Raw genomic sequence first — 27,914 nt, 5'->3', positions numbered from 1 at the left:
GAGACATTTGATTGTCCTGGTACTCAGGAGACAGCCACCTTTTATCCTGCCTGTATTTCTTGAAACATTTATAGAACGTATATAAGCTAGGCTTGAACACTTCAGAGGGAACTCTGGAAGCCTGTGCATTTTAGGTTTTTCCATGAATTAGCTGTGAAGCTAATGAAATGCTAATGTAATAAAATGAAAAAATCAATTTCCCTTGCCGTGCTGTTCTTTCTACCAGCCATTATTATTAGTAAAGCCAAACTGTTATTTTAACAACTTTCATACAGAGTTCTGCTTAGGTCCATTTAAAGTCTGTGAAGAGCAAAGGAAAACTGAATTGTCCTCTGTTGCAGGGACGATTTTATCAGGTGCTCATATGTCCCGAGTACGCAAAGACAACTTTATGGAGAAAAGCAAGCTTATGGGGTTTTAGGTTTTTTAAAACATTTAAGGGCATTACTCAGAACAGTCTGCTACAAGACACGCCACTGCAAAACAGAAGTTAGTTACATATCCTTGCTAGTACGCCAGTCCTTATGCAAGCACCGACAAAGCTAATTAAGGAAACAAATTTCTCTTGTGTATATACTAGAACCAAACCACCTTTGGAATAAAGCCAGGCACGACTCCACCATCCATACCATTGTCTGAGTCAAACTGCAGTTACTTCCTCAGTAATTTTGGTTTCATGGCTGTTCAAAAAAGATTAGGAATTACACAGATGTACTATTTCAAATGAGAATTTTAAACATTACCCCCATTGTTCCTTTATTCAGGGATAACCTGATAACAGCCAAAACTTTCCCCATATTAAGCTTCTGCTAAAACTTCACATTAATACAAATCTAAGAGGAAGGACCACTAAATAACCAAGCTGGTAAGTGCAAAATTTGGATTACAGGACAAGCATTTTCAATCTTAGCTGCAGCTCTGGCAAATTCTCACAGGGAGTAAAAAGCTGCATTAAACTCAGTCTCTTGCCATATGAAAACAATCGCTACCTAAGAAGAATCCTTCCAAAACTGACAATGGTTTGGAAATGGGAATACATACACTCTTTAGCTGCATGTAAACACAAAACAAACAATGAGAAATCCTAGCAGTGAGTGAGCTGAGCCACATACAACACTCTGCAGAAATCAATTCCTCTTCAGTTTTCAATGTCCTTATTCTTATGCTGTTTCCTCTCAATGAGTTGCTGGCAGGGCCACATGCTAGGTTCTTTTATAGGTATGCAGAATCCTTAAGTCTGATGAATAAAAACTCCCTCTGCCCCTTCCAGAAAATGAGGACATTCGCTCTAAGATGAAATCTTAGTAAGCCAGGAAGGTACAATAAAAGCAAGAATAGTTATTTATGTCCTTTCCAGCTGATATTTTTAAGTGTTTTTTTTCTTTCTTAACCATGAGAAGGCAATAAAAGTTGCCTGTGATTCCAGTGTTTCAAATCAATTCCTTTCAAATACAAATTACCAAATATAAGATAAACATCCATATAATTTCTTTCTCTGTGCTTCACAGCAGTAAGCTGGATGCTAGAAACTTTTTTTTTCCTTGAAGAGCCTGGGTACATTCAAGAGACAACTCCGCAGGCCTCAGTGTACCAAGACTCAGTCCATTCCTATTTAAGCTATATACTCGCCTCACTACTCACCAGCTCTCACTTTCAGCAACTCTCATCATTCTTCTTTCCCATGTACTTTGGCATCCTGTAAATAACTCCTAGTTCACCTTCCCACGACCATCCCGTTTTCTACCTTATTTTATTCCATCATTTTAGAGACAGGTATTTTTACTTAGGGTATTTGTTAGCCCTCATGATGACGACTGAGAACCTCACACTGCTTAGTGTGCTTCAACACCTCTCTGAAAGTTAAACTACTTAGGCAACATTATCTTTGTTTTACAGATAGGGAGTACAGACAGAGAAAAGTCTGAGTGACATTTGAAAAGCATTTAGAAAGTTTAGAGCTCTTAACTTTCAGACTCTGAATTAATGGAACTGGGACCCTAGGTAATTTCATTGTTTTTGACATTGTTGCTCTAAGTTATATGCCAAAAGAAGTTGTGTGAGAAGTCAGAATGTGATTAAGCAGAGAACTGAACCAGGATCTCCCAAGCTAAGAAAGCACAGAATAGAACCAATATGACTCAAAACATACTTTATTCAAAGAGTAAGATTCATGGACAGGAAAATTATGTTTACAAGAAAATCCAGCAGTAAAGAAAAATCTGATTACTATTAACTCATCATCAAGCTTCATATTTTTGGTTAAGGTTCTGAATAATTATATATCCATCTCATATAGAAGTATTCACATAGTATTTTAATATTTCCATAATAATCAGATGTACCTGCAGAGTCTGCTCTCACGGTAGTGCTTGTATATTCAATAGTTTCTTCACTGATTCCTTATACTGAGACATGTTACCTTCTGTTTCACCTTCATTTTTAAGTGCAATTACAGAGTTTCTGTAATTCTTAACCACTTCAGATGCAAGAAGCTCTTCCTTAGTTACATTACTGACATTCTCCGAGGCTTTTATTCGAAGTAGTGTATCCAAGGCATTTTTCTGAGAGCAGCTATTTTCCCAGATATACTCTTCCATGTCTTCCTCAGTCTTCTCACTCTCCCACATCTCAGTTTTCTGAAAGAAAATATACACCATTTAAAAACTACTCAAGACTGAAACAAAGCTACAATAATTTGAAGAAACTTCTCCCCCATACCAATTCGCTTTAAAAATTTTATTGTGAAAGATATTTCCCCTCCTCTAAAGTCCAAGGCTTCTAACTCAAGCCTCAAACAGAGTTCAAAAGGTGCCTGTATGCCATACATTCTGTGCAGAATGAGTTTCTTTCCTCCCACTTATCAAGTTCTTTATGTATCTGGCAGATATAACTAGACGAGTCAGAATGAGAAGAAAAGCTTATGGACTCTACAAAATGAATAACAAAAAACCTTGCAAAAGTAATAATTTTAAATAACCCTAAATGCTCAAGCTTTGGAAGTAGTCACCTAGCTATTATGTCCCTAGCATATGATTTTGGTATGTTTACATTGGCTATAAGACACGAAGTGAGACAGCTCATACCCAGTAACCTATGATGAGAGACAGCAATCCTTCACCATTTGGGAAATGTTTTAATTGTGACTCATAAGGAAAAGCACCACCAATTAATCCATTTCCTCTTCCTGCAAAAGAAATTGCTCCTCAAAAGAATCTCTATCTACAAGGTGCTAATTTTTACCCAATTGGTGTTGCAAGATTAGACAGGATCAAAAGTTGAACACAGACAGAAGACATCATCCCAGTGCCTGTAAATACTTGGCTTGTGCAGTTGTTCTTTGTAAATTTTGTACTTTAGTTTTTCTCTGATTCAGCAGGCCTTCCTCTAGCTTCACAGACTATTTAAGGGATATTTCAAATGTTATAACCTGCTATTTTTGTATATTTAATTTTATTGTACTTTTGTAAATATATATGTTTTGTAGATATATTTGTATTTTTATATATTGTAGATTGTATATTTATTTGTATATTTACAATTATTTAGTACTTTACTGATGTAAGTAATACATAGCATCCTTATATTATTTCAACTATATAAGAATCACAATTTCAATTATTTTTGGTTTCTTTTTGGTGGTCATGTTTTTCTTGCAATTGTAGAAATCATGTCTAAATAAAACTTATATTTCTCTGGGAGTAAAAGTTCAAAGAAACATTCCAGTAAAGCATTTACATCATATGGATTTTTTTTTTTTTTTTTAAATTTTAAATCCCTTGCCAGAAAGGGGTCTTCAGTAAATTTTTAGCTATGCTATGCAGAATCCAAATAAACCTAGCAATCACAGGAGGGTTGGGGTTTTTTTTGTTTGGTTTGGCTTTTTTTTTTTTGGGTGTTGTTGGTTTTTAATTTTATTATTTTACAGTATTCTGTCCACTAGTCCACAAGGTTGCTGCAGTCAAACGATAATATTTAATAACCTTTAATTAAGACCCAAAATTTTTTTTCCCCCCTACAATCCTGTGTGCTTGGGTCTGTCTATCTGAATTTAAAAATACTTTAACAAATGCTGCATCCTGCACCTGGTAAATGGAATCTCTTGTCTTTTAAATCTCCGAGTCCAAATGTTTAGTCAGAAACAGTGATTAACACTGCTAAAAGGCTCCTATGACTGACATTAAAACCTGGACACAATACAACACAGAAGTAAAAGAACCTCATTCAATTTCTAGAGGGGAAAAAAAAAAGGACGTACTGTAGACTGTACTGCTAGAACAGTAGCGGAACGAGTGAGTATAGTAGAGTATTCCTTGGATGTCTGAAAATATTGCAATTCAATGTGGAGATTTACATAGTTTTAAATTAACGACATCATCCTGTTTTAAATATCCCTTGTTTATCTGCATAATGGCTATCCAAGACATTTTTTTCCTAAACTCCAAGAGAATTTCAAAGCAAAAGCTTCTCTCACAGGGATAAGGTTTCTCAAGAGTAAGGGAATATGGGTATCGCCCCGGTCATTCCCTGGCCAAACCCATGTTTGAAGTTCAAACAAAAGATCACTGTGAGGCTTTTGAACACCTTTAAGTTATAGCAGAGACAACAAGAACTAATTACAGTTATTACATTTATCTCTTCAGGAAAATCATTCTCTGCACACATTAACTTACAGGATTTTGGAGATGCACGCTGATAAACAGATTAAGATTCCCCTATCTCTTTCGAGCTATACAGGGTAAGGAGATTTTAAAGGAGGCCAAAGAAGCTGTTAAGTATTTCTTTCTTGCAATCCTTCCCAGCTGAATGGTGTGTCAAAATGGATTTTAAAATAAAATCTGACTTCTGTGGGGGAGGGAGGCAGGAAAGGATTTGACAGTAGGGGGAGATTTCAAAATCCATTCCTCAGCCCTGCTACAAGAAGCCAGTATCCATCGCTGCAATGTTGGTGGCCGTGCCTCAAAATGAAAAGTTATCCTACTGTACACAGGTCCAGACATACATCATAAACAGGAAACTAAACAGAAACCAGATTTTTGCAAACTGACTGTATTGAGTGAAACTTAAAATACCTTTCCAGCCAGATTTATTGCAAGAGAAAAAGTGAATCTGGAATTATATTTTCATTTTAAAAAGCACCCTAGGTAAACAAGCACCCATGGCCTCTGAATAGTGGAAATGTTACAAGTACTGTAGCCTCAATTCAAAGTGTTATGAAGAAAACTAATGAGACAATGAAAGAAACTTCAAAAGTCAGGTCTTCATCACTCAGAGTTTTGTTAGTTTATTATTTTTGTCCCCTGCAAATTTAAAATGTTAGTAAACACTGCAGGAAGAGTCTTACAAATGAGAATAAGACTGTGAAAACCGGAATACAAGTGTGGCATTGTGTAACATTTTTCTAGAATCCCCACTTAGTGAATGAGGTTAAAAATCAAGAATGTATGTTTCTTCAATGAATTCACTAAAAATGATTGCTTCATTCTATCACACATAAGACAGAATCTCAGTAAGTATTAACCAGCCTGGCTGAAGATGCACTCAGTTGATAGTTTCAACTGTTTCTCTTACCAAAACTTCCAATAAGAACCATGAAAAAAATTTAAAATAAAATAAAAAAAAAAATCACTAGAAAACAACTTTTCATATAAAGTCAAAGGACATAAACCTATTACTAAAGAAGAGGCACAAAAGCGTGATTTTTTTTTTTTTACACCTCCTAATGCAAATATATAGAATTATTTTTTTTATGCTATAAACAGAGTAAGGATTTGTTTCTAAGCAAATCTTTTATGTGACAGTTTAAGTCAGTATTTTGGGAGGTTTACAAGCCTTTACAGTGCTTAATCTGAAGTGCTGACACAGTATAAATACTAAAATAGTACTCTGGCCAGTGAAATTGCTTTTTACATAAAAGTCATTAACAAAAAGCTTCAATATATATTGTACCCCTAAGTACAGAAAAAAGGAAAGCATTTCACCATCATTTTTCTTGGTTTTTTTGCCAGTTTAACTTTCATAATTTCGTTGTCACAGCCAGGATTAGAATTGTCAGTTCTCCGATGTTTCTTTTGGGGAAGACATTTTAACTAAAATTTGTAAGTGGCACACAGAAATCTTCGAGGCAACTAAAAACACAACTCATGTTAGTAAATTTTCTTGTCAATGGTTTGAACAGTTAAAAATTTATTGCTGTTTAGCAAAGACCAAATATTTTAGTGGGATTTTTTTTGGTTTTTTTGAGTGGAAGGAAAGTTCTTTTAGTTGCAAATCAATTTTCAAACTCTATAGCCTGGAATAAATAGACCTATTTCTTAGTACTGCATTGAAATAAGAGATACTCTATGTGGTACAATAATCACAGATTTTCAGGTAATAAATGACAGCTATGCTAGCATTTTTCCAAATTACTGGGTATCCTCAAGCCAAAGAGGAGTTGCCAAAACAATTACGTACTTATCTCTTTGGATATACTACGCATTTGAACTCTATTATTTAGGTAGCAACTTAAAAAGAAATATCAACATAAATTTGTAAATAGGCAAAGCTGTATGTGATGAGATTGGATACAAAAAAATTTTAATTGCTTGGTGATGCAGCATAGGTTAAAATACATTCTTCTGAATGAGCAGAACATTATTTTCTAGGACACAGCAATGGCACAGGGCAGATAAGACCTCTAGAGCGTCAAGGAAAATCAGGAGAAAGACTGTGAGGACTAAGCATTCCAGCAAGGTACAAATGTAAAACAGAAAAGAACAAGCAGAGAAGAAAGAACAGAACTTTGCCTCAAAAAATAATATTGAATGTAAGAGATGCTTCTCATACTTAATGATACTCACAGGTTTAATTTCTGGTTCTGTCACTAACTTAAGAGTCCTCAGCAGTCACCATCATCTAGATAGCCTCTTTCAAAAATGAGGACAACACCTAATTTCTCTGGGCTGAAGTGGCTGCATGTATTTTCTGGAAAATCCAAGCTTCTGAAAGGGTCATTTGAAAGGTATTTATCTAACTCAGTTTGTTTTCTAAATGCTGATCAGATAAGATTCTGATCTCATCAAGAAAGATCAGTGATATTAAGGGTCCAAATCTTTGATGATTTTCTGTTCATATCTATGCCCCATAACACTTCACTCCAACATTTAGACTGAAAATCGAACAGCTGTAAAAATTATATTTATGCTTTAAAAAGGAGCCTTGTTTCTCCAGGAACTAGAAACATCAGGCTTAAACACAAGGTAATTGCAAAAAGCCTCCTCAGTCTGAAACAGTACAAAAACAGTTTTTAATTCAGCCTTTTGCCTGAATGTTCATCCTTTGTGGTTCCAAGCAAGAGGTACAAAAAAAGTTTAACCTTCTTTCACTGCAATACACATTTCCTGTCAGCAAACCTCTTTCCTTTGATTTTAAATGTTTGAATTCAGATCTTCAGAGAAAGTTTATTAAATTTAACATCTACTATGCCACTTAGCTTGCTCTTTTCTGATTCACATTAATGATGAAGACTCTTTCAAGTGGTTAGATTTTGAGCACTGGTGAGTGCACAATGAAATGTAATACGTACTTCAAAACAAAGTATATATTACAACATTTAGAGACCACCAACTCAGCCTCAGTTTGAGTTACTTAAACCATATATAATGACATACTGAGAAAGAACACTGTTGTAGGAAGGGCACAATTATATGATACTTCATTATTCTAAGATCTCAAAGTCAGGAGATTTACACTAAGCAGTCTTCAGTTATACTAAATGGTGCCCAGAGGTCTAAATCTGTCTCTCCCAGGTGCATGCTCTAATCACTAGGCTATGGCCCTCCTTTCAGTTCGTTCAATCTTGAATTTTCTTCTGCCCAGGGAGAGTTTCAGCAAGACTTAAGTGTGTCTCCCTCCACCTCCCATTTTAATCCTACAACCCATGTGTCATAACATCCTGAGTGTTCAGAACATGAAGTTAAAGTATACTTTTGAAACCTAACTAGCCAGAGACCTTCTTAAGTTTCAAAAGTGGACTCATATCCTTTCACATATTTTAGGCTGAATTAGAAGGTAAACTCCTACTATGAAAACTGCAAAATCCTACTGTTACTAAATTCTACTGGCACAACCTGAAGTGATAAAAATTACGCTTAACTTGTAATGGCTTAAAATGACTGCAGATGAAAAAAAAGACAACACAATTTAAGTGCTAACTGAAGTCTACAGAAAAGCTATACAATGCATTTTAGGATTATCACCAATGGTTATGTAAAAATATCCATTCGGCTGCATGCATACGCAGACTCCCCACCCCACCAGTGCCTTGCAGCTGAATGCTCTGCTTAAAAAGGAATGCAAAAGCAATGTGGGACACTTTCCTCAAATTCATTCGAACTACACAGCTTTGAGGTTCATAGATAAATTTTAGTTAAGCCTCTAGTGTCACTCTGTCCGTTCTTCAGTTCTTTTCCTTCCCTCACCTTTCTGCTTCAACTTCTGTCCTTTCATTTCAAGTACTATTAACATTTACAATGCAAGCACAATGCAGAGAGATGCACCCAGAAGACCCTTTGACTATTACTGTACACATTCAGTAGCCACTTTCCACTTATCCCTACTTCTATATTCCTTCTTCCTTACTGTTCAAGTCTTGAATCTTTTTTATCAGACTCCCGTAACTATACTACTAGAAGAAGCAAGACAGAGTTCAGAAGTATGTACAGCATTACTCTACTGTTATTCTTAGTATGCCAGATTTGACCTTTAAGAAATACACTGGAGAATAGAAAATGCAAGGGCAACTTTACACTAATCTTTCGAGATCTCAGCTGTGTAATGCAGAATGATATCCTCCACTCTCCATCATCTTGTATTTGTGTATGTTGAAAATCATGTGGAACTGAAACAAGGAAAATTGCTGCACCTTTTTGTAGTCTTGACTGGTCTAAAACAACTCTAAGTTATTTCCCCCTCACCCTATCTTTTTCAGATTCCTCCCCTTTGTAATGACTATGAATGTTTTTCCTTACTGGAAAATTAACTTCCTGCTCCACTTGTTTCTCCTTCCTGCTTTCAACTCATAACAGAACTTTACTTTTTAGTGAGAAACTATTAATCTGAGCTGAATGTGAAGAAGTAAGTTTATGATCTTTTTAACCACTTGAGGGCAGCAAACACTTATTCTTTAAAAACCACTTAGTACCATAAAAATACATTCAGGTTTAGAGAGATGTTATAGCATTCAAGAAGTACCATCGTCTAAAGGTAGCAGAAATACAACTGACTGAGCTGCTGTTTAACAATCTACCTAATATATCTCACCCTTTCATTGATCAATTCAATCCAGGCACAATCCTGGGGGATAATTTGAAAGGAATCACAGAAAAAGTCCAAAGAAGGTAAGTTCAATTCTTACCAGATGGTGCAAGTCAGATATCTACTGAATACATTCTAAAAGCTAAAAAGACACAAATATTTGATTAATAACCTGAGAACTATTAAACAGGAAGCAAAAGATCTCCAAATATTTTAAAATAAGAAAATAAATGAACATTCTTATCTTTAAAACATTCTGATTTTAAAACTTAACTGAACTCATGGGCCTGATACCTATCTGCATTTATCAAAAATAAGGTGCCAAATGCATCAGCCTGGGATCTTAAGGTACACTTCTTGCTTCTTATGCATCTCTAAGTAACAAATACTAAAACTAAATTGAGCTCTCCATTAGATTTAGGCAGCCTCATTAGCCAACCTGTAATTCAAATAGGTTGAACCAAGAACACAATATGTAGACCCCTAATTAATACCACTCCCACTGTTCAGATCCATCTCAAGAAACAGCATGCTGTCTTACCAAGCAAGTACTACCCACCAATATGCTGCCAATATTCTGAACAGCTTCCCATAGTTGTTCTGCTTTACAGTGTATTTCATTTGAACCTGTGATAACAGAGGATGGATCAAGAACCAGAGGATGAATTAATGTTTTTCCTCCTCTCTTCCTTCACTTCCTCTATTAAAATAAACAAGCAAGATTTTTTTTTCCTGCCACAAAATAACAAGCACTATAGATTCCCTTTGCCAAAAGCAAGGGTAGCATTATCCAGTACAGGAATGCATTCTAGAGAATGAAAGAAAACCGTCGCATTTCTTTCTTCAAAATAAAGGGGGTTTATTTGTTTAAATACAGATCAAATACCAACTGGTAACACTGCACTGTGTTTTGCTAAATTCTAACACAACCCTGAAAGGTCCTGAGCGCCCTCAGCTTTTGCAGGATTTTGCATGGTCAAGTCTCCATTGATGGCATTTCTGAGTGAACATGAGAAGACAGGAAAGACAGTACAGTTTCAAATGCAATACTACTTTTAACTACCAATTTGCAGTGGTTATGTAGCCCAAAAGGCTATCCAGTAGTATCCCTTCTACAAATAATCAAATAGCTTCCCCTACACTCTCCATTCCCAAGTCATGAATGTAGCTTTTTGAACTCCTGCCACCTTTGTCAGCTTCTTCATCTTAACTCTTTACTCTGACCATCTATCAACAGTCTGACAATTCTTTTCCCCTGTCCCCCCCTCCCACAGTGTAGAAACTATGCTTCCTCTAACACTCACAAAACCAAAACAAAACAGACATTCATTTATTCCTTCTACAAAAAAAAAAAAAAAATTAGAAAAGTAAAGTTGTTCCTTCCTTTCAATTCCTTCCTTTTTCTTATTTCCCCATGCATTCAAAAAAGGGAGCTCTTACACACATGGTTATAAAAAACACCTGAACTTCTCTGAAAGCTTCTCTATACCAGGTTCAATCCTCCAACATATCTTCAAAGCCTTTCACAATTTGGCTAGTGTGCCTTCCTGCATCATCCATTGATTGCTAGCAGGTTAGAGACAAAAATGCTAGTCAGTGCATTAACCTATCAACATGCTTCCTTCGCTTTGGCTGTGGTACCTCTCAGAAACCAGTTTGCCAAATTTGATTTGGATAAACTTTTATTCATTTATTTAAATGCAAACAAACCCTCTTCCCCACATCGCAATCCAAGAAAGAAATCCATTCTTAACAACATATTCAGAGCCTTGAGGTAGAGCAATACCTGTATCAACTGTTGGTAATCCTCCCTCTTTCCTTTCTATTTTGTCTGCACACACTTGTTGCACATTTCAACTGTAACTCCATTACAACAAGGATTCTTGCAAACTAATTCCACCTGAGCCGTCTAATTGCAATAGAATTAGTGAGCAGTGGATGCCCTGGGTTTTTATTGAAGCCAAGACTGGAAAAGTATACAAGAAAATTTGTAATACAGAGGCTACTGTTGACACAGTGGTAAATTTTGTCTTCTAAGCATGCATAGACAGACGAACCAGAATTAAACTCTTCATACCCATTACTTTAAGAATAACCTTCTGCTGGAAATGCATCTCTTCACAACAGAGCTTCATAGCACATAGTTCACTACATACCCAACAAAACCACAAAGAACAGTCATTCTTTTAAAAAGGTTTCAGATTCCTAAACTACTTGGATGCTCTAATTCGTAACTGTAATAAAAGAATTATGCATCACTGGCAATTAAAATATAATTACGTTTGAAATTACATTTCCCGGTGTATATCTGCACACAATTTTTCCTTTTATATATATTCACATGCTTGCTGGTTCACAAAATTCAGTAATCCAGTTATTAACATAAATTATAGAGTTATGCCATGTTTAGAGAGATAGTAGGCAAAGTTTTCAGGATTGAGGGCAAAATTTACATGCAGCCAGCTTTCCCTTCACTTAGCAAGAATGGAACACTGCCCTCATCTTTTTATTGAATTCCATCACGCACATGCATGAAAACACAGTGTGGCACTACTCTGCTGGGAAAGTCATCAAATCTTGCAATTAGTTCTGTAAACAGGATTGATGTTACTGTCTACATGGAAGGCCAGTTCCCGTCCATCCCCCTCCAATATTAAAGTTAGTACAAATTAAAATAAACCACACATTGTTTGCTTATGGTTTACAAAATGTGTCCAAAATATCTTTCAGCAAGTTATTAAAAGGCATTACCACTGATCATGGGAAACAAAACACAAAACAAAACATGTCACACAAAATAAAAAAACATGTCTCAGGAGACCATTAATTTTTCATGGAAATCAAAGACAATTACAACTTATTGACAAACTCATCAAATATTAACATGGAAGTTGAAAGGTAGTAAAAGGGCAAGAGACTTGTGCATATTCAATACACACTGAACACTCACATAGCAGTATTGTATAGCCCTGTCTTCCATCACTAAGTAATGCTAGAGCAAAGGACAGATGTAGTGTTCGTCTGGAATTAATGGAGTAGTGTCTAGCTCTCGTCATTGCTTAATACTGGAAACTGACCTGTCATTAATTTAAGATTTGTAATGCAATGTAATGCTGTTGGGGACAAAAATATCCATGTGTACAAAGCACTTGAAATCTAAAGTAAATGTATCTTTTAAGATATTAGTATAAGATGAATTTAATTTGATGCACTCTACAATCACAAAACATATCCTTCAAGGCAACTTCCAGTGAAAGGGAAATATAGCTCATCCTCCTTATTATGTTTTTTATGTCATCTCTGCAACGATCAAAATCAAGAACACTGAAATTCATAAAAGTGCTAAATATAGAGATTTAATGTAAATACTATAGAACAATTGAAAACAATAAACGTGAATTTTGGTAGCTACTCATCTACAACTTATTTAAAAGAGTACATCTGTGGAAATATACTGATGATGAAGGCTTTCACTGTCTGTCTCAAGCAATGTGACTAATAACATATTACATTTAAACAAAGTTAAGTTATCCAAAACATAACTATGGGTTTTCAACAATAATTTCATTTCAGACTGCTAACTTGTTTTCTGTAAAAAATGGCTGTAAAATTGTTGAAGGCGATACTTATAACCAACACGATTAACCACAAAAATAGGGGAGACAAGTCTGAAGAATTCACTGTCAAAGAAAGATCTGAGGTCTAAAGAGATCTTCTTATATTTAGAGGACTATTTAAGAATTGTAGTCAATTATCAATAAATTGGAATAGTATCTTTAATACATTTACACTGGGTATTTCACATGTATAACCATTTAACAAAACAAACTACTGGGAAAAATTCCAAATACGCCATATCCTGAATGATTATAGAAAAGTTTACATTACACTTGCTTTGGTAGAAATATTTATCTAAAGAGTTACAATAATTTTATATATTTTTCAGGACACTAACTCTGATGCAATGAAATCCTAAAACTAACAGAAGGTGGGGAGGATGTCCCTTTTCTGAGCAAAAGGGAGCTCAGAAAAGCAGCCTAAGTCCTCACTCCTTCCAGCTTGAGGAAAGATTTGTGAGAGAGCATTTAAGAAGCAGAGTACTTCCAAATTACAGCCATGGTTTACCGCAGCCCAGGAAGAGCCCAAGAAAAGACAATTTCTAAGTAACAGGTAAGAGTTTGGAATCAGGCAAAATGTAGATACTGTGTTGTATGTTAGTTTTCATAGCTTTAAAGCCAGTAACACGCCCCTCTGCTTTTTTGGAATAGACTTGTTTTCATCTTTAAACATGGTCACTGTTAAAAATGCATCAATAATAGGTGATAATCACAGAGTACACCATTTCTCTGGATGCTCTCAGTTCATATTTGAATACTGTGCCTAGGCAGCCCAGCATGCCAGCATGCTACCAAACTAAAGGTACGTTTAGGAATCCTGAGAATTAAGGTGTTTTCTGCTAGGCTCAGGGTCAGTTTTAGGCTCATTGTTGTGAGAAAAAGTATTGGGAAAGAATCTCTTATTAAGGTCAAAAACTAGAGAACTTCTGAAAAGGGGCAAACTATGTATACAAACAACAGAATAGCACTTGTGAAGTTAAAGAAATGCACTCTTAAGTTGACTGGGGAATAAGACTCAAACATAAGCAACTTATCTTGGCTGAATTTGAAGAAAAGTGAGGTGGAAGAGGAAAAGATTCCAAGATAATTTACTTTAAGCTGCACACAGTCATGGAACTTCTTGTAAGTTACAAGAGAGTGTGAGTTATTCACAATTGCTTACCCAAGATTCATGGTACAAAACTGTGAGGAGGTGTATGCCATAATCGTAGTTCTGTCTTCTTAGTGGACACCTGAAAATTCATAAACAAAGCTAGTCTTTTTGAAATCAAGCCACTGTAATATCCTTTTGAATAAAATGTTAAGCTTACCATCGATGTAATGGTAACTTACCATTACTTGTAATGTAGGGAATCTTAGGGAAATGTGTGTTTGATTCACATGCGTTTCTGAATTACACACAATCAAGAACAACATCATGAAAGCATAAGTATTAAGGACATGGAAGAACGGGCATCTGCAGGTCAGCAGGAAAATGTACATAATGCAAGAATTTACAGAACTTCAGGAAACATTAAAAACTTCTTTGTCCTCTGTGCCAAAGTGGAATCAAACATACTTTAGTCTGAACTCCCTTAAAATCTTAATTTTTGGTTTTTTCCTCCAGACCTGAAGGGAGGAGGATGACTGGTGAAAACGGCCATGAAATACAGTTCAGAACAGAAGATCTAGCCAACAATTCAACACGAAAAGTTTAAGTCAATGTAGCTGTAAGTCCAAACAGGATCACCAGTAAAATTTGTTGTGATAAGACACAGTCCTGCAAATTAATCTCTTCCTCATGCTGATCACCCATAACCTCCTGTCTCTTTCTCACACTCACCTCTTCCTGCAGGCTCCTTCACCCCCCGCTTTTTGATGCGGAACAAATTGAATCGTGCGAGACTGCATCTGAGGCACTCTAAAAACACTCATCTGAATGACTACGGACTATGACTATTCTAGCAAATAAATTTAAAAAGGACTCAAGCTTTTGACTCTTACTTCTTTCCTAGTGAAACAGCCTGGAAAATCCTGTATTAAAGAAATGGATACCGCTCAGAGCTTAGGCCTTAGAATTTACTAAAAATAAAGTGAAATATCAGCAGGCACATTAAGAGTTTCTTCTGGAACACAGCATGAGACCATTCACAGATGCCTTAGAGGGTAAGCTCCTTTCAGCTATACTGATGTTTTAGCCACAGAATAAGTCTTGCCAGGGAAATGAAAACTGTTGGTAGCACAAGTGGTCCCAGTAAACTACCCAGATTTCCAAGTCTTGTCGAAAAAGATATGCACAATTTTATCCAATTTGTACTTACTTTATGTAGAAATAAAACAGTATTTCCTACCAAAGGACAGGAAATTTAAGAGGGGAAAATGAATTCTAATAAAAACATGCAAACAGAAAAGACTACCAATAATGTTTTTCCTACCACTGAAAGCAGCTGTGAATTAAAGTGTATTGTGAATTTAGGAATACATATGTATTCTCTTACAGTCTTCAGAATTGAACACAGAGAACACATTTCTCCCATGCAGCCTTCTGAACATAACTGTAAATAACTAGTGATTTGTTTATATCTAGAACACCAAAACATTGAGAAATGTCTGGTCACCGATATCCCCATTTTTCTTGCCTGAAACTCTTCAGACCATTGTTAAAACTAACAGAACCCATTTGGGAAACATGACAACTACTTTAAAATAACAAATGAGACTTCTAAATACAGAGCTTCAATAACTAGCAATATTTAACATATATTAGGTTTGACCTTATGTGATTTGTCCATTACAATTTTAACAGTTAATAACAGGAGTATCTTATCTATTTTTCTCAAGTCATATTTTAGCCTTAAAAATATAATAATTTACTAAGACAATAATTGATATTACTGGAAGACACCCAGCCCTTTCTATACTGTGACCATTGCTACAGGCATTTTTTTCCTTCTTGTAACCGTACCTGTCCATTGTAATTGTGAGCATATCTGTATCCTTACAGTACCGTTCTCCTACAAGTTTAATGAGCTTCTTCTTTGCATGGTCATCCAAATTCAGGTGAGAAAGTTTAACCTTCAAGTACAAGAGAAAACACCTTTAATTACTTGGATAAATCAAATCTCTGCACCCTGAAAATATTTTGAGATAGTTAGGCACATCTTTTATCAAGAATTAAAAGGATAGCTATTAAGTATGCATTTGCAGAATTTCTTCTGATTGTATCACGTCAGAAGTCTTAACACAAGGCAAGTATAATCTGAATATTCAAACAATAAATTTCTTTATCCAAATACCAGAGGGGCTGGGGGAGAATATTTCTACTCAAACTTTTTTTCAGAGGAAAAAAGAGCTGTCAGTTTAGTTTGTAGCTGTATTTCATATTCACGTGTACTTCATACGGAAAAATAAATCTTTAAGATTTTTTTTTTTTCAAATACAGATCAGTAAGTTTAATACCAAGATATATCAAAGATATTTATGACAAGCATCCAAAAGAGGAGGAAAGATGTCAGTTCAAGAGACATCAAATCAGTATTCTTAAAGTCATTACTGGGAGATTAATAGAAGTATGCAAAGATGCGCACAGATAACAATATAATGGACCAGAACTGTCCGATCTCACATAATTCATCAAACAATAGTGTGAATGGCTTGTCTTCTGTTTCAATACCAGAAAACCCACAAACATAAGATATACAACAAATAACTAGTACTTATTTAAAAAAAACCTCTACAAAGTTAGTCTGAAGCTAGTTTCTATATGCAATAAAGAAGTATGAAAAGTAAAGCAAGCTGGTTTTAGCTATCTGTTTACACAATAGCAAATAAGGCGGCTGTGAACCTTAACAGTCTAAAGATATATGGTGTTGGAAACATAAGTTTCTATTAAGTGGGAGTTGCTGAGGAATATTAAAAAGATGAAGACATAATAGCAGTCTCTTACTCGTTTGCCCACTGTTTGTTTTTCCTCTGTGTTCTTTCTACTGTGTCATTGCTGTACTAAAGAACTGTTCAAAAATCAAGAAACCTGCATCAGAAAAACTAACAAAAGTTGAAAGACTAAAAGAAATTAGAAGCTCAAATAAATATCAGGGAAAAAAGTACTACCTGAAAAGAAAAAACCCTACTACTAAAAATAGAAAACTGAAGAACTAAACCTAAATGTGACAAGGGAGGAGACAACAGTGTTTCAATACTGGAACTTCTAATCTTGAAAAAAACCCCTAATATTCACTACTCCACAGATTATATGAAAAATGTCTCCTTTTTAAGGAATTACATGCTCATTACTATGCATGCCTGTAATATTGGTAAGCAGGAGCTCACCTAGCTTTGCTCCCTAGCTCACATTTTGTCAAGTCTAATTCTAGCAGACCTATTAGGTGCATCCAGTCTTTAAGGCAATGGTCAAGCTGAAAAAAAAAAGCTCCCTACGCACACAGCAACCCCTTCTAAGGGTCAAGGCTTCCTTACATACAGTGCCCTTCCATACAGTGCAGCCACATAGCCTTCAATCAGTGGTGACAAAAAAAAACGAGCTATGAGAAGATGGGCCTGCCCCAGCTTTACTGAGAAGCTGCATCTAAGCTGAGGCACTCAGCCTTGGTCTCTGCCTGAGCCACAACGCAGCTATGTCTGTGCCTAGCCATGGCCCACACTGACCCAACCCCGACATACATCCTTGACTTCCCGGCTTGACCTCACCTACTGCATCGCTATGGACTGGCTTGACAATCACCAGACCATTGACTGATCCTAGTTACTGTCACCAGACCTGATCCTGATCCACTGACTTCTCTTCCCGCTTTGACCTCAAACTCGCCTTATCATTATGAACTTTTCAGGTGATTACTGGGCTGTTGGATGGACAAGGTTACCGTTACCAGGCCTGTCCTGCTCACCTTGCTCAGGTAGTAGCTGCACCCTTTTTGGGGAGGTCACTGCCCCTGCCTGCCTTACTGCCCCCGGATCACCTTCCCTTACAGAACGGCCTACCCTCACTGCTGCCTGGCAATGCTCACCCAAATTGATGAGAAACACCTTTTTGTAAAACACATTTTCTTAACACTGTCCTTCTCTAACACTCACAGAAAGAAAGAATGCTCCAAACTCTAAAGGGTTTTGGACACAACTCTCTGGCAAGCATACAACTGCTAGTGCATGTAAGCACTTTATAACCATGACTGTCTGAACTTAATGGGATACTCCAGCCCAGGTGTCCAGCATTAGCTTGCTTTAACCAACAATGCAAAACAATTTCATTGTACTTTTTGCACTGTCTTAAAAGGATGGCATTATCATAGTTGTATCATGCTGCCTTCATACAGTGTGGTCATTCAAAATTTACTGTTAGAGAGCTATGATTTTATTCCACATGACTTGCTTTTCCTATAGAAACTAAAAAGCTATCTGGTCTGTTTCCTATATTACAGGATCACAATAAAGATGTTCTTATTAATCCAAAGTCACTTTAAAGTGACAAATATTTAATGGCTACTTGCTTCAAAATGGGATAGCAATTGGACAGCTTATAATTGTTAGCTGGAATGCTGCAGACTATTTTATGTTGAATTTTAGAAAAGTTAGAGCTCCACAAAGAACAGCAGTTGATTTAAAAAAAGAAAAATCTCATTTTACATCCTGTGGTACTATGTTGTCTGGCACAATGTGGACAATTCCACTTGGGAATAGACTAGGATAAATTTAGTGACAAGAAACACTGGCATTAGGCTACAAGAGATGAAAAATTAGCATCTCCAGTATGATACCTGGTAGAAGAAAGGCATAATTTTTTAATTAAGATTAGAAAGGTTTAACTTTTAAGCAATATTTAAAAAAGGAAATCTTATCATGAAGATCCACCAGAGAGTTTATCATCGTCTGTAACACAACGCACAGTAAATGCTCTCTCACTGATACAAACTTAACCGCTATCTGACCCAGTGCCATCTGTTTTCACCTTTAAATCTTCTCTTCCCCCTCCCTAGGCAGATTTTGTTGTCAGAGGATTAATCAGAGAAAGCATTTATTAATGAAGTCTGGGATCAGAACACCAGTAACTGAAAAAGCATGTGGATAATTGTTCTATTTTTGTACCATTTTGAATTATCCTCTCCACTGCAGCATAGCTGACCCCTAGTCTAACAGCTTGTATCTCAACAGCCACATCTAAGAGAAGACATTTATATCTCAATGTTTTACATGATTTAGAAAGCAGGAAATTTACATACACTCACCACCTGCTGTTTTTACTGGGAGGAGACTCAAGGCTGTTTGAGCAGCTGTGCTCTTCCCCCTACCCGTGACACCATGCTCAGTACTGACCTGCAAATGTCAGTATTACTCCATCCGAGACAAGTGAATATGGGAGCAAGGGGGGTCCAATGTGTGCCTCCTCCTGCACACAGTCGCAACCCAGCATGAAGTCAGAGGCTTCTATTCTCATAGATACCCTCTATATCCTTTTATTTCTAATGCATACAAATTTGTGAAAACTTGCTCTTGACCACGTATCTGAATTAGGAGACAAAAGGCTAAACTCTAGTATGTAATGACTACAAGGGGATGGTGAAGTTACTGCTAACAGTGGTGTGAAATGCATATTTACATCAATGACAGACTGTCTACCCCAGCCAAAACCGGCACACAGACCAAATTAAATTTCAACCCAAAAGGTTTTACAACATAAAGGGAAAGTGGAGACTCCTACAGACAAAATGAACTACTACTGTTCAAAGTTGCCATGATTAGATATTGTATAGGTGTTATGAGCATGTGGTACCATGCAGTATTTTAACTTCTATACTGACAGAGTAAGAACACAACTATCACTGACCCCATCACTGCTGCTGCTCTTCAGATAGGCTCAAATCTCATCTCAAAAGGCATGTTCAAAAGCCACAGCACAATCTTAACTTCACTACCATGAAGACAGGCAAGCAGGAACGGGTTGACCATAGAGGTTGTGCTATCTCCAGCCCTGAAGGTTTTCAAGACCCAACTGGATAAAGTTCCAAGTAACCTCGTCTGATCTCATACCTACCTTACTTTGAGCAGAAGGTCAGACTGGAAAACTCCTGAGCTCCCTTTCAACCTCAAGTAACGCATGACCCTATGATCAGAAGGCTGCTGCCCCTACTGCATACACACTGATACCTGGAGGTCTGCCAACTCAATACTTACTAATAGTGCCGCATTCATATGACCTAGCTTTCAACACTTGTGCACTTCTAGGGTCTATAAATTAGCAATGAGAGAGTCTAAGCAAGACACTGAGTACAAAGGCACTTACTGCCTTTTCTATAAGTAGATTCTTCAGAAGGTACACTATTTTGTTTATATCGGAGCTTAGTCTTCATTTATAACTACATATCCATAACCTCACAACCTCAGTTCTAACATGCTGCAATATACTTAAGGAAATCCACTGCTTTTTATTCAGACATTCAGTAAACCACTTCTCTCATTTCCTTACAACATATCATACCTGCACATGTTTTTAAAAGAAAGCCAAACATTTGAATTTTTGAAACAAAGGCTGTTTACCAAAAATACTACTTACTCTTAAAGTCACCACTCTTGCTTTGGGATTACGAATAGATGTCCCTGCAGAAACATAATCTACTGTTTCAATTTCAATAGGAAAATGCCGTTCACATTTCTCATCACTGTCCAAAGCACTTGGCCATTCAGTGCAGAAATCTGTATAATAAAGAGAAAACAATCCAAGTAATACCTGTTGGTTGGGTTTTTTTTCCAAATTTATTGCAATATACCTTTTTAAAAGTACTATTTATAGAAACCATACTCATTTAGATAACGGCAGGGTCTCTGTTAGACTTGCTCCAGTATTTCAATATCTTTCTTTGTACTGAGTTCCCCAAAACAGGATACAATACTCCAGATGTAGTCTCACAACTGCCAAATAGAGTCATAGAATGGTTTGGGTTGGAAGCGACCTTCAAAGATCACCTCGTCCAACCACCCTGCCACGGGCAGGGACATCTTTCACTAGATTGGGCTGCTCAAAGGCCCATCCAACCTGACCCTGAATACTTCCAATGATGGGGCATCCACAGCTCCTCTGGGCAAGCTCTTACAGTGTCTCACCACCCTCATCATAAAAAAATGTTTTCCTTATGTCCAATCTAATTATCTAGCCTCCTCCAGTTTAAAACCGTTGCCCCTTGTCCTGTCACTACAGGCCCTGGTGAAAAGTCTCTCCTCATCTTTCATATAAGCCCCCTTTATATATTGAAAGGTGAATAAGGTCCCCTAAGAGCCTTCTCTTCTCCAGGCTGAACAATCCCAACTTTCTCAGCCCTTCTTCACAGGAGAGGTATTCCAGCCCTCTGGTCACTTGTGTGGCCCTCCTCTAACAGGTCCACGTCCTTCTTGTACTGGGGACCCCAGAACTGGATGCAACACTCAATAAAGGGGCAAGAATTAATTTCCTGAACGTGGTGGCTACACTCTCATCAATACAACCCAGTATGCGGTTAGCCTTCCTTGCCACAAGGGCACACTGATGACTCATGTTCAACTTTCAAATAACCACCAGTCTCCAAATGGCCTTTTCTGCATAGCTTCTTTCTAGCTGTTTGCCACCCCCCCATCCCACCCACCTGTACTGCTGCATGGGTTATTCCATCCCAGATGCAGGACTTTGCAGTTGCCTTTGTTTAACTTCATGAGGGTCCTTGCAGAGGATTTTTTCATGTGCGTTGACATCCCTCTGAATGACAGCTCTGCTCTCCAGTGTACCACTTGTTCCCCCCCAATTCATTACTATCTGAAGACCTGCTGAGGTTGTGCTCCCTACCATTATCCAGGTTGTTATAAAGCATGTTTTCACATGCTTGGAAATGGCTTCCAGGAAGGTTTGCCTCAATCTTCCAGGGAATGTGGTGAGGCTGGCTGACCTGCAGTTCCCTGCATCTTCTTTCTTGCCATTCTTGAAGATGGTCAGGCAAAAATCTCCTGTTCCTCCCGGTAGTCTTTACCTGCTTCCACTTTCTGTGTACTTCCTTTTGCATTTCAGGTCACTCAAGAGTTCCATGCATACCCATGCTGTCCTTCTGCCATACTTGCTCAAATTTCTGTACACTGGAATGGACCATTCTTGCTCTTTTAAGGAGGCTGAACTTAAACATCCACCAGCTCTCGTGGACCACTTTGCTCCCCAGGAGAGTACCCTGTGAGATCTGCCAAGCAGATTCCCAAATAAACCAAAATCACTCTCCTGAAGTCCAGGCTCTAGTTCCCCTGTCTGTCTTGCTCACTTCTCTCAGGATTTTAACCACCACAGTTTCATGGACACTGTTAGCAAGGATGCCCCTAACCGTCACATACTTGACGAGTTCTTCCTCGTTTCTGAACAACAAATCTAAGAGAGCATGCCTCCTAGTCAACTCATCGATCGTCTGCAGCGAGAAATTGCCTTCAATACACTACTTGCATTCCTCACTTCTCTCAAGATCTTAAACTCCACAATCTTCTTTTCACAACCAAGGCTGCCAGCAACCTTGACATCTCCAACCAGTTCTTGCATACTTGCAAGTAGCACATGCAACACAGCACCTTCCCATAGACAGTTTGTCCAGCATCTGATGTCTTCATCACGAAATTATCTGCAACGCACTCCAGAAATCTCCTAAACTGCTTCCATCCCATCCTGTCACCTGTCAAGCAGATGTTGATGACTGCAGTTCCCCATGAAAACCAAAGCTTGCAGTTGTGAGGCTTTTTTCAGCTGTTCATCCACTTCCTCTTCTTCACCAGGTAGTCTGTGGCAGATGTCCACCAACACAACCTTCTCAGCTTCTCCTCTGATCCCTACTCTTAAACTCTCAACCAGCTTGCTACACATCTCATAGCAAAGCTCTGCATCTGAGCTGTTCTTTTGGGTACAGGTCAGCTCCTCCTCTGCATCATCCCTGCCTGCACCTCAGTCATGTAAGCTTTCTCTCTGCATTTCTGTGACTCCTCAGACTTCTAATTCCTCCTGTTTCCTATGCTGCATGCATTTGTATACAGGCAACTCAAGACAGGCCTCTTACCTCTTATCATACAGACTGAGGGGAGACTTTATCGCTCTCTACAACTACCTGAAAGGAGGTTGTAATGAAGTGGGTGTCGATCTCTGTTCCCGAGTAACAAGCGACAGGACGAGAGGAAATGGCTTCAAGTTGCACCAGGGAAGGTTCAGATTGGATATTAGGAAAAATTTCTTCACCGAAAGGGTTGTCAAGCATTGGAACAGGCTGCCCAGGGAAGCGGCTGAGTCACCATCCCTGGAGGTATTTAAAAGACACGTAGACGTGGTGCTTAGGGACATGGTTTAGTGGTGGACTTGGCAGTGTTCGGTTAACATTTGGACTCGATGATCTTAAGAGTCTTTTCCAACCTAAATGATTCTATGATTCTATCTCCTCACTGTCCCCTTGTGCCTCCACTTCTTTTTGGGCTAACCTCCTCATTAGGTTCTCTTTATTGGCTTGCTGGCTGGCAGAGACGCTCTTGGTCTTCATTAGATCCTTTATCTCCCCAGCAGACTTTGCTCTTACAGAGGGTTTCATTTATTAATAGCAGTTTTTTAAAATGCATGCCAGAACGGCTGCTGATTAAACCCTCGTTTAATCACAGATAATCTTCTGAGAACTGAATCACATTCATCACTCATCTTCCTTAAGACACTAAACTATAAATTTACAAGCAGGGCCTAATGGAAAGGTAAAATTAAAGTCTTACTGGTGTGCTGAAAACCTCTTAAGACATATCTGCCTACTACCTGTACGACTCAATGCAGCAACAAGAAAGCATACAATACTAGCCAAACCCTGACAAATAACCAGCTTCAGAGGTGGACCATGTCTCACCTACTTCAAACACAGTTACATTTTGCATCGTCTTAAAACTCCGAGAGATGTTTTTTAAAAACAGAAAAAAGAAAAAAAAAAAAACAACAAAACAAAAAAACCCCTCACCTTTAAGAGCTGCACAGTGTTTCTTAATTGCAGGAGGAGTAAGATGTAAAAAATTGGGAATCTGAAACAGACATATTAAGAGTTACTAAAATAATAGCTTTTTGTTTGTTCATAAATAAAGGGGCATTACTGAAATCCGATTACACTTTTAACATTTGTTAAGGTAGTACAATATGCTTAATAAAATATTCAGATAAGAAGACTCTTCTCAAGTCTGATTTAGTGCAAGACTTAAGTTAAGCCCCATTAGAAAAGTCACAGGCATGATAATCCTAAAAATGTCTCCTGATTTGGTTCATTTGTATTTGTTACCATTTAATTTAGAAATGAAATAGAATATTATCCTATTTAATAACAGAAAACAGTATCCAATACAAATATTGCAATCAAAGCAGTGCAGTCTTAGTGAATAATGATTTCAAAAGTTATCACACACTAATGGAATGCATCTTACCTTTATAAGTTCTAAGTTGCCTTCTTTTGGCGGAGGTACTCCTCTCTTCACTGGGTAACCCATTCGAATTGGGAGAGGCACAGAGGCAGGTTTAAATGCAGCTGCTGTTGGATAAACACTGCTCCAGTCCTGATCAACAGTCATCCTCTCAGTTCTGGGAGGTGCATGCTAATAAATTGAAAATTATAAAAGTTTGATGGAAGATACACTGTTTTGTGAAACAAAGCAGGAGCAACACACACAACAAGTTATTTCAGGAATAAATTCCCACAGCTAGAAATTTCAAGACAGCTTTACATCAAAAGTTAGTACTCATTTGTATAGGAATTTTTAAAAGATAGCCCCTCAAAGCTTGGGTAGCAGGCCTTTCCCAATCTTCAACTGCATTTTATTTCAAAAATGTTTAGAAAGAAGAACTTACTATCTTCTTGCATTGTGATAAATCAGCAGGGGGAGGAAGGGGAATGAAATCAGTATTTAATTGCAAACTCTATTTCCTAAAGTGCCTAAGCATTTGGTGGGGGGCAAGAAAATGAGTTTTAAAATTCTGGAATTCTGAAAGTCTGAACAAGTTCATATTAAAAAAAATAGGTATTAATAACTCTGAAATTACTTGCTATAGAAATTCCAGTATAGGAGCTATGTATTACTATATTGCAGAAATAGCTTATATCCTCCAATAACTGACCAAGGTTTCAGACAAATGGTCTTAAAAAAAAAAATCAAGTCACTGTTTCTTTCCCCAAAACCTTAATTTTTAATTTAGAAGGGTAAAAGACAAATGGACATATGCAGTCAGCTGATCTGACTGCTTTGGTGTATCATTAAATCTGCTCTTGGAAGTTAAACAAAAATTTAATACATGCCAGGTCCACCTTTACTATTTGCCTTTAAAAATCATAACACATAACATACTACTTTTGAAATTTATGTGTGAAATAAGTAAGAAAATTCTCAGTGATTAGGTGTTCAGATATCAGTTTTAATTCTACTGTGCAAGAACAATTTCTCTTATGCACAGTATCAGATTTTTTAATTACGCCAGAAAGCAACCACTACGAATCCTGTAAACTCTTAATGAAAACAACATTAAAATGTCTGCTTTTATTTTAAATGCAACTTTTAAGACCTGCAGCACATGGTGTCAATACAAGCTAACTGTTAGCTTGTTGTTGTTAAAGTTTTTGCCTTTATGACAACACAGACTGAAAATAGCTGGGAGATTAAAGAAGCTAGGTGCAGGTTCTGGAATAGTCACAGTGGATTGTTTCACCAGGTTTTGAACGCAGAAGGGGTTCCTGTTAAGACATATAGCTTTGAAAACTTTTTCAAACACCTCGGAGTTAACTGCAAACAGTTTCAGTACTTACTGATCTTATAAAAGGCGGTGTCCTGCCTCTTCTCCTTGTTGAAACTGAAAGAAAAAGAAACATTTTTCAATACAAACTATTATATGGTTTTGTGGGGGAAAAAAAAAAAAGCAGCATAATCCTGTATGCCTTTTTTCCCTTTACAAAGACAATACACACTTGTATTTCCCAGTCTTTACATGGAAGAAGGGGAAGATCACATACTCATGCTGCAGATTGCTCCTTTAGTTTTTGAAACTTAAGATAAAAAAAAAGCTTGGAAGCCATTTCATCTGGGTCTATCCTAGAAACATGTTAACAATAATTTAGTGTTTACATGCCTAAACGCATTTTTGCTAGCACCATTTATTCCAGCTTGATGCAGGAGGAAAGAAAAATTAGATGAGTGAAAGTACACTTTTGCCTTCATAACTGTGCTTCCTTTTCTCTTTCCCTCACAACTGTTAAGTCACAAATCACTCTCCACCAGCAGTACAAGACAGCTAAACCTAACAGTTCACTACTACTAAAAGGAGCATCCCATGGCTCCATCCCTTCCTTCTGACAGCACATCACACCCCGTTCTGTGCTACTCTCAAGCTCATCTAACCTCTGTATAAACAGTTAGCACATCGAACTGTTTTTCTTCCTGAGCTGGGGATGAGAAACAAACTGATGGGTTTGTTTTCTGCCATTTTACCATGCTGATCTGGCTTATTGATAAGTCCCAGAGAAGATGCAACAGAAAGAGTTTACTCCCTTTTAGCAGTCCTGAGCCACCATTTGGCTCAACTTTTTAGCCAACTGACTTCAGGGCTAAAGTCCTGGGATGCATGAAGATACCAAATACCACTAGATTTTCAATCTAAACAGAGATCTTCACTTTCTTGTCTTCATTTCCTCTCCCTCCTCAAACTCTAATTTAATTACTTTCAACTCTCCCCCCCCCCCGAAAAAAAAACCAACACCAAACCAACGTGGCCTTTATAACAGTCAGACAAATGAAGGTGAACCTGATGACATTTATTTTTCAAGTGTCCTGTTTGAGCTTGGGGTTTGTTTGTTTTTTAATTGTTGCCACATTACGATACAGTGTACATTTAGCAAAAAAACACTGAATGGGACTTAGAAGTGGATGTTTGGGTTCTGTTTGCCTCATTCATCTTACAACCTTACCCCACATAAGCCTCGGGAAAACTTGTGAATTTCACAGTTCTTTTGTCTTATCTACATATTTTATGGACCTAATTCTGTTCTTTCTCTTCTTGCTATATAAAAATTTAAACTGAAGAATACATATGGGGCTCTGCAACAGCTAATATACAGCATTCTTTTATCCCCTGATCTGCCATTTTTGCGGTGCTTTCACAGACAGACACGCTTCATTCATACCAATCTTATTATTTCTGTTACAAACATCTACAATTTCGGGTCAGGACACCTTTTACTCCTGCCATGGGCTGCAATATCAGACATCACTTGAAGGCCCTTTCAGCAACCTAGCCTGCTCCTGAATCTGTAGATGACAAATGCCCACCCAGCCTTGTTGGCACAACCCTGACCAAGTGTTCCATTTGCACTCGGAACAGCCTGAACAGCTCAGCTTGAGGCCAGGCAGGACATCAAATGTTTAACATGAGCACACATCCCTTAGGAAACAGTGATTCTCATTTGGAATACCTAAAACCAGGCAATGCACTGCAAGTCCACTGTACCACTATAATCCTGAGCTGAAAATCTGTCTAGCAAGCACCAATTTGCTCACTTCTTTCTTCAGACTCTTCACAGTATTTACACTGCTAAAATCTGTATCCTACGCCGTAAAGTTTTTTTTATTATTATTATTTTTACCAAAAGCTCTCCAGCAAACAGTTGCAAAACAAAGTCTCTTTTTCAGAGCCACTTGGAGCCGGGAAGGGAGGAGGGACACGGGCCTGAGCCCCCCGCCCGCTCGCAGGCCACCCCAGCCCGGAGCCGGGCGCAGCCCGAGTCCCCCGCCCCCGGACGGCTGCACGCCTGCCCCCGCCACCACCTCAGAGCGGGCCGGACCGCTCTCACCTTGCCTCTGCTGGCCTTCCCTGCTGTCCACCGCAGGCACGGAGGAGTAAGCCGCGCCCCCGAAGAGACGCGCCACCACGACCCTCCCGCAGCACCGGGAAAGCACGGCCCAGTGACCCGCACCGGCCACCACCGCCACACTGACGGGCGCCATCTTCGAGACCTACCGCGCGCA

The 27,914-nt window shown here is 37.9% G+C and overlaps 1 protein-coding gene across 1 annotated transcript; it reads right to left on the bottom strand.

Annotated features, from left to right (window-relative positions):
• Positions 1-2,132: 2,132 nt before the first annotated feature.
• On the bottom strand, positions 2,133-27,914 carry MRPS35 (mitochondrial ribosomal protein S35). Its single transcript, XM_076344953.1, has 8 exons — positions 27,740-27,914; positions 25,703-25,746; positions 24,333-24,500; positions 23,879-23,939; positions 20,455-20,594; positions 15,856-15,965; positions 14,074-14,143; positions 2,133-2,636 (listed from the first exon to the last, which is right to left on the bottom strand). The coding sequence occupies exons 1-8, from the start codon at positions 27,891-27,893 to the stop codon at positions 2,358-2,360; spliced, it is 1,026 nt and encodes a 341-aa protein (XP_076201068.1). The 5' UTR covers positions 27,894-27,914; the 3' UTR covers positions 2,133-2,357.

Source organism: Aptenodytes patagonicus, chromosome 1, assembly GCF_965638725.1.
Source record: "Aptenodytes patagonicus chromosome 1, bAptPat1.pri.cur, whole genome shotgun sequence".
NCBI lineage: Eukaryota > Metazoa > Chordata > Aves > Sphenisciformes > Spheniscidae > Aptenodytes > Aptenodytes patagonicus.
Note: the sequence above shows the minus strand (reverse complement) of the source record. Positions and strands in the feature narration are given on the sequence as shown.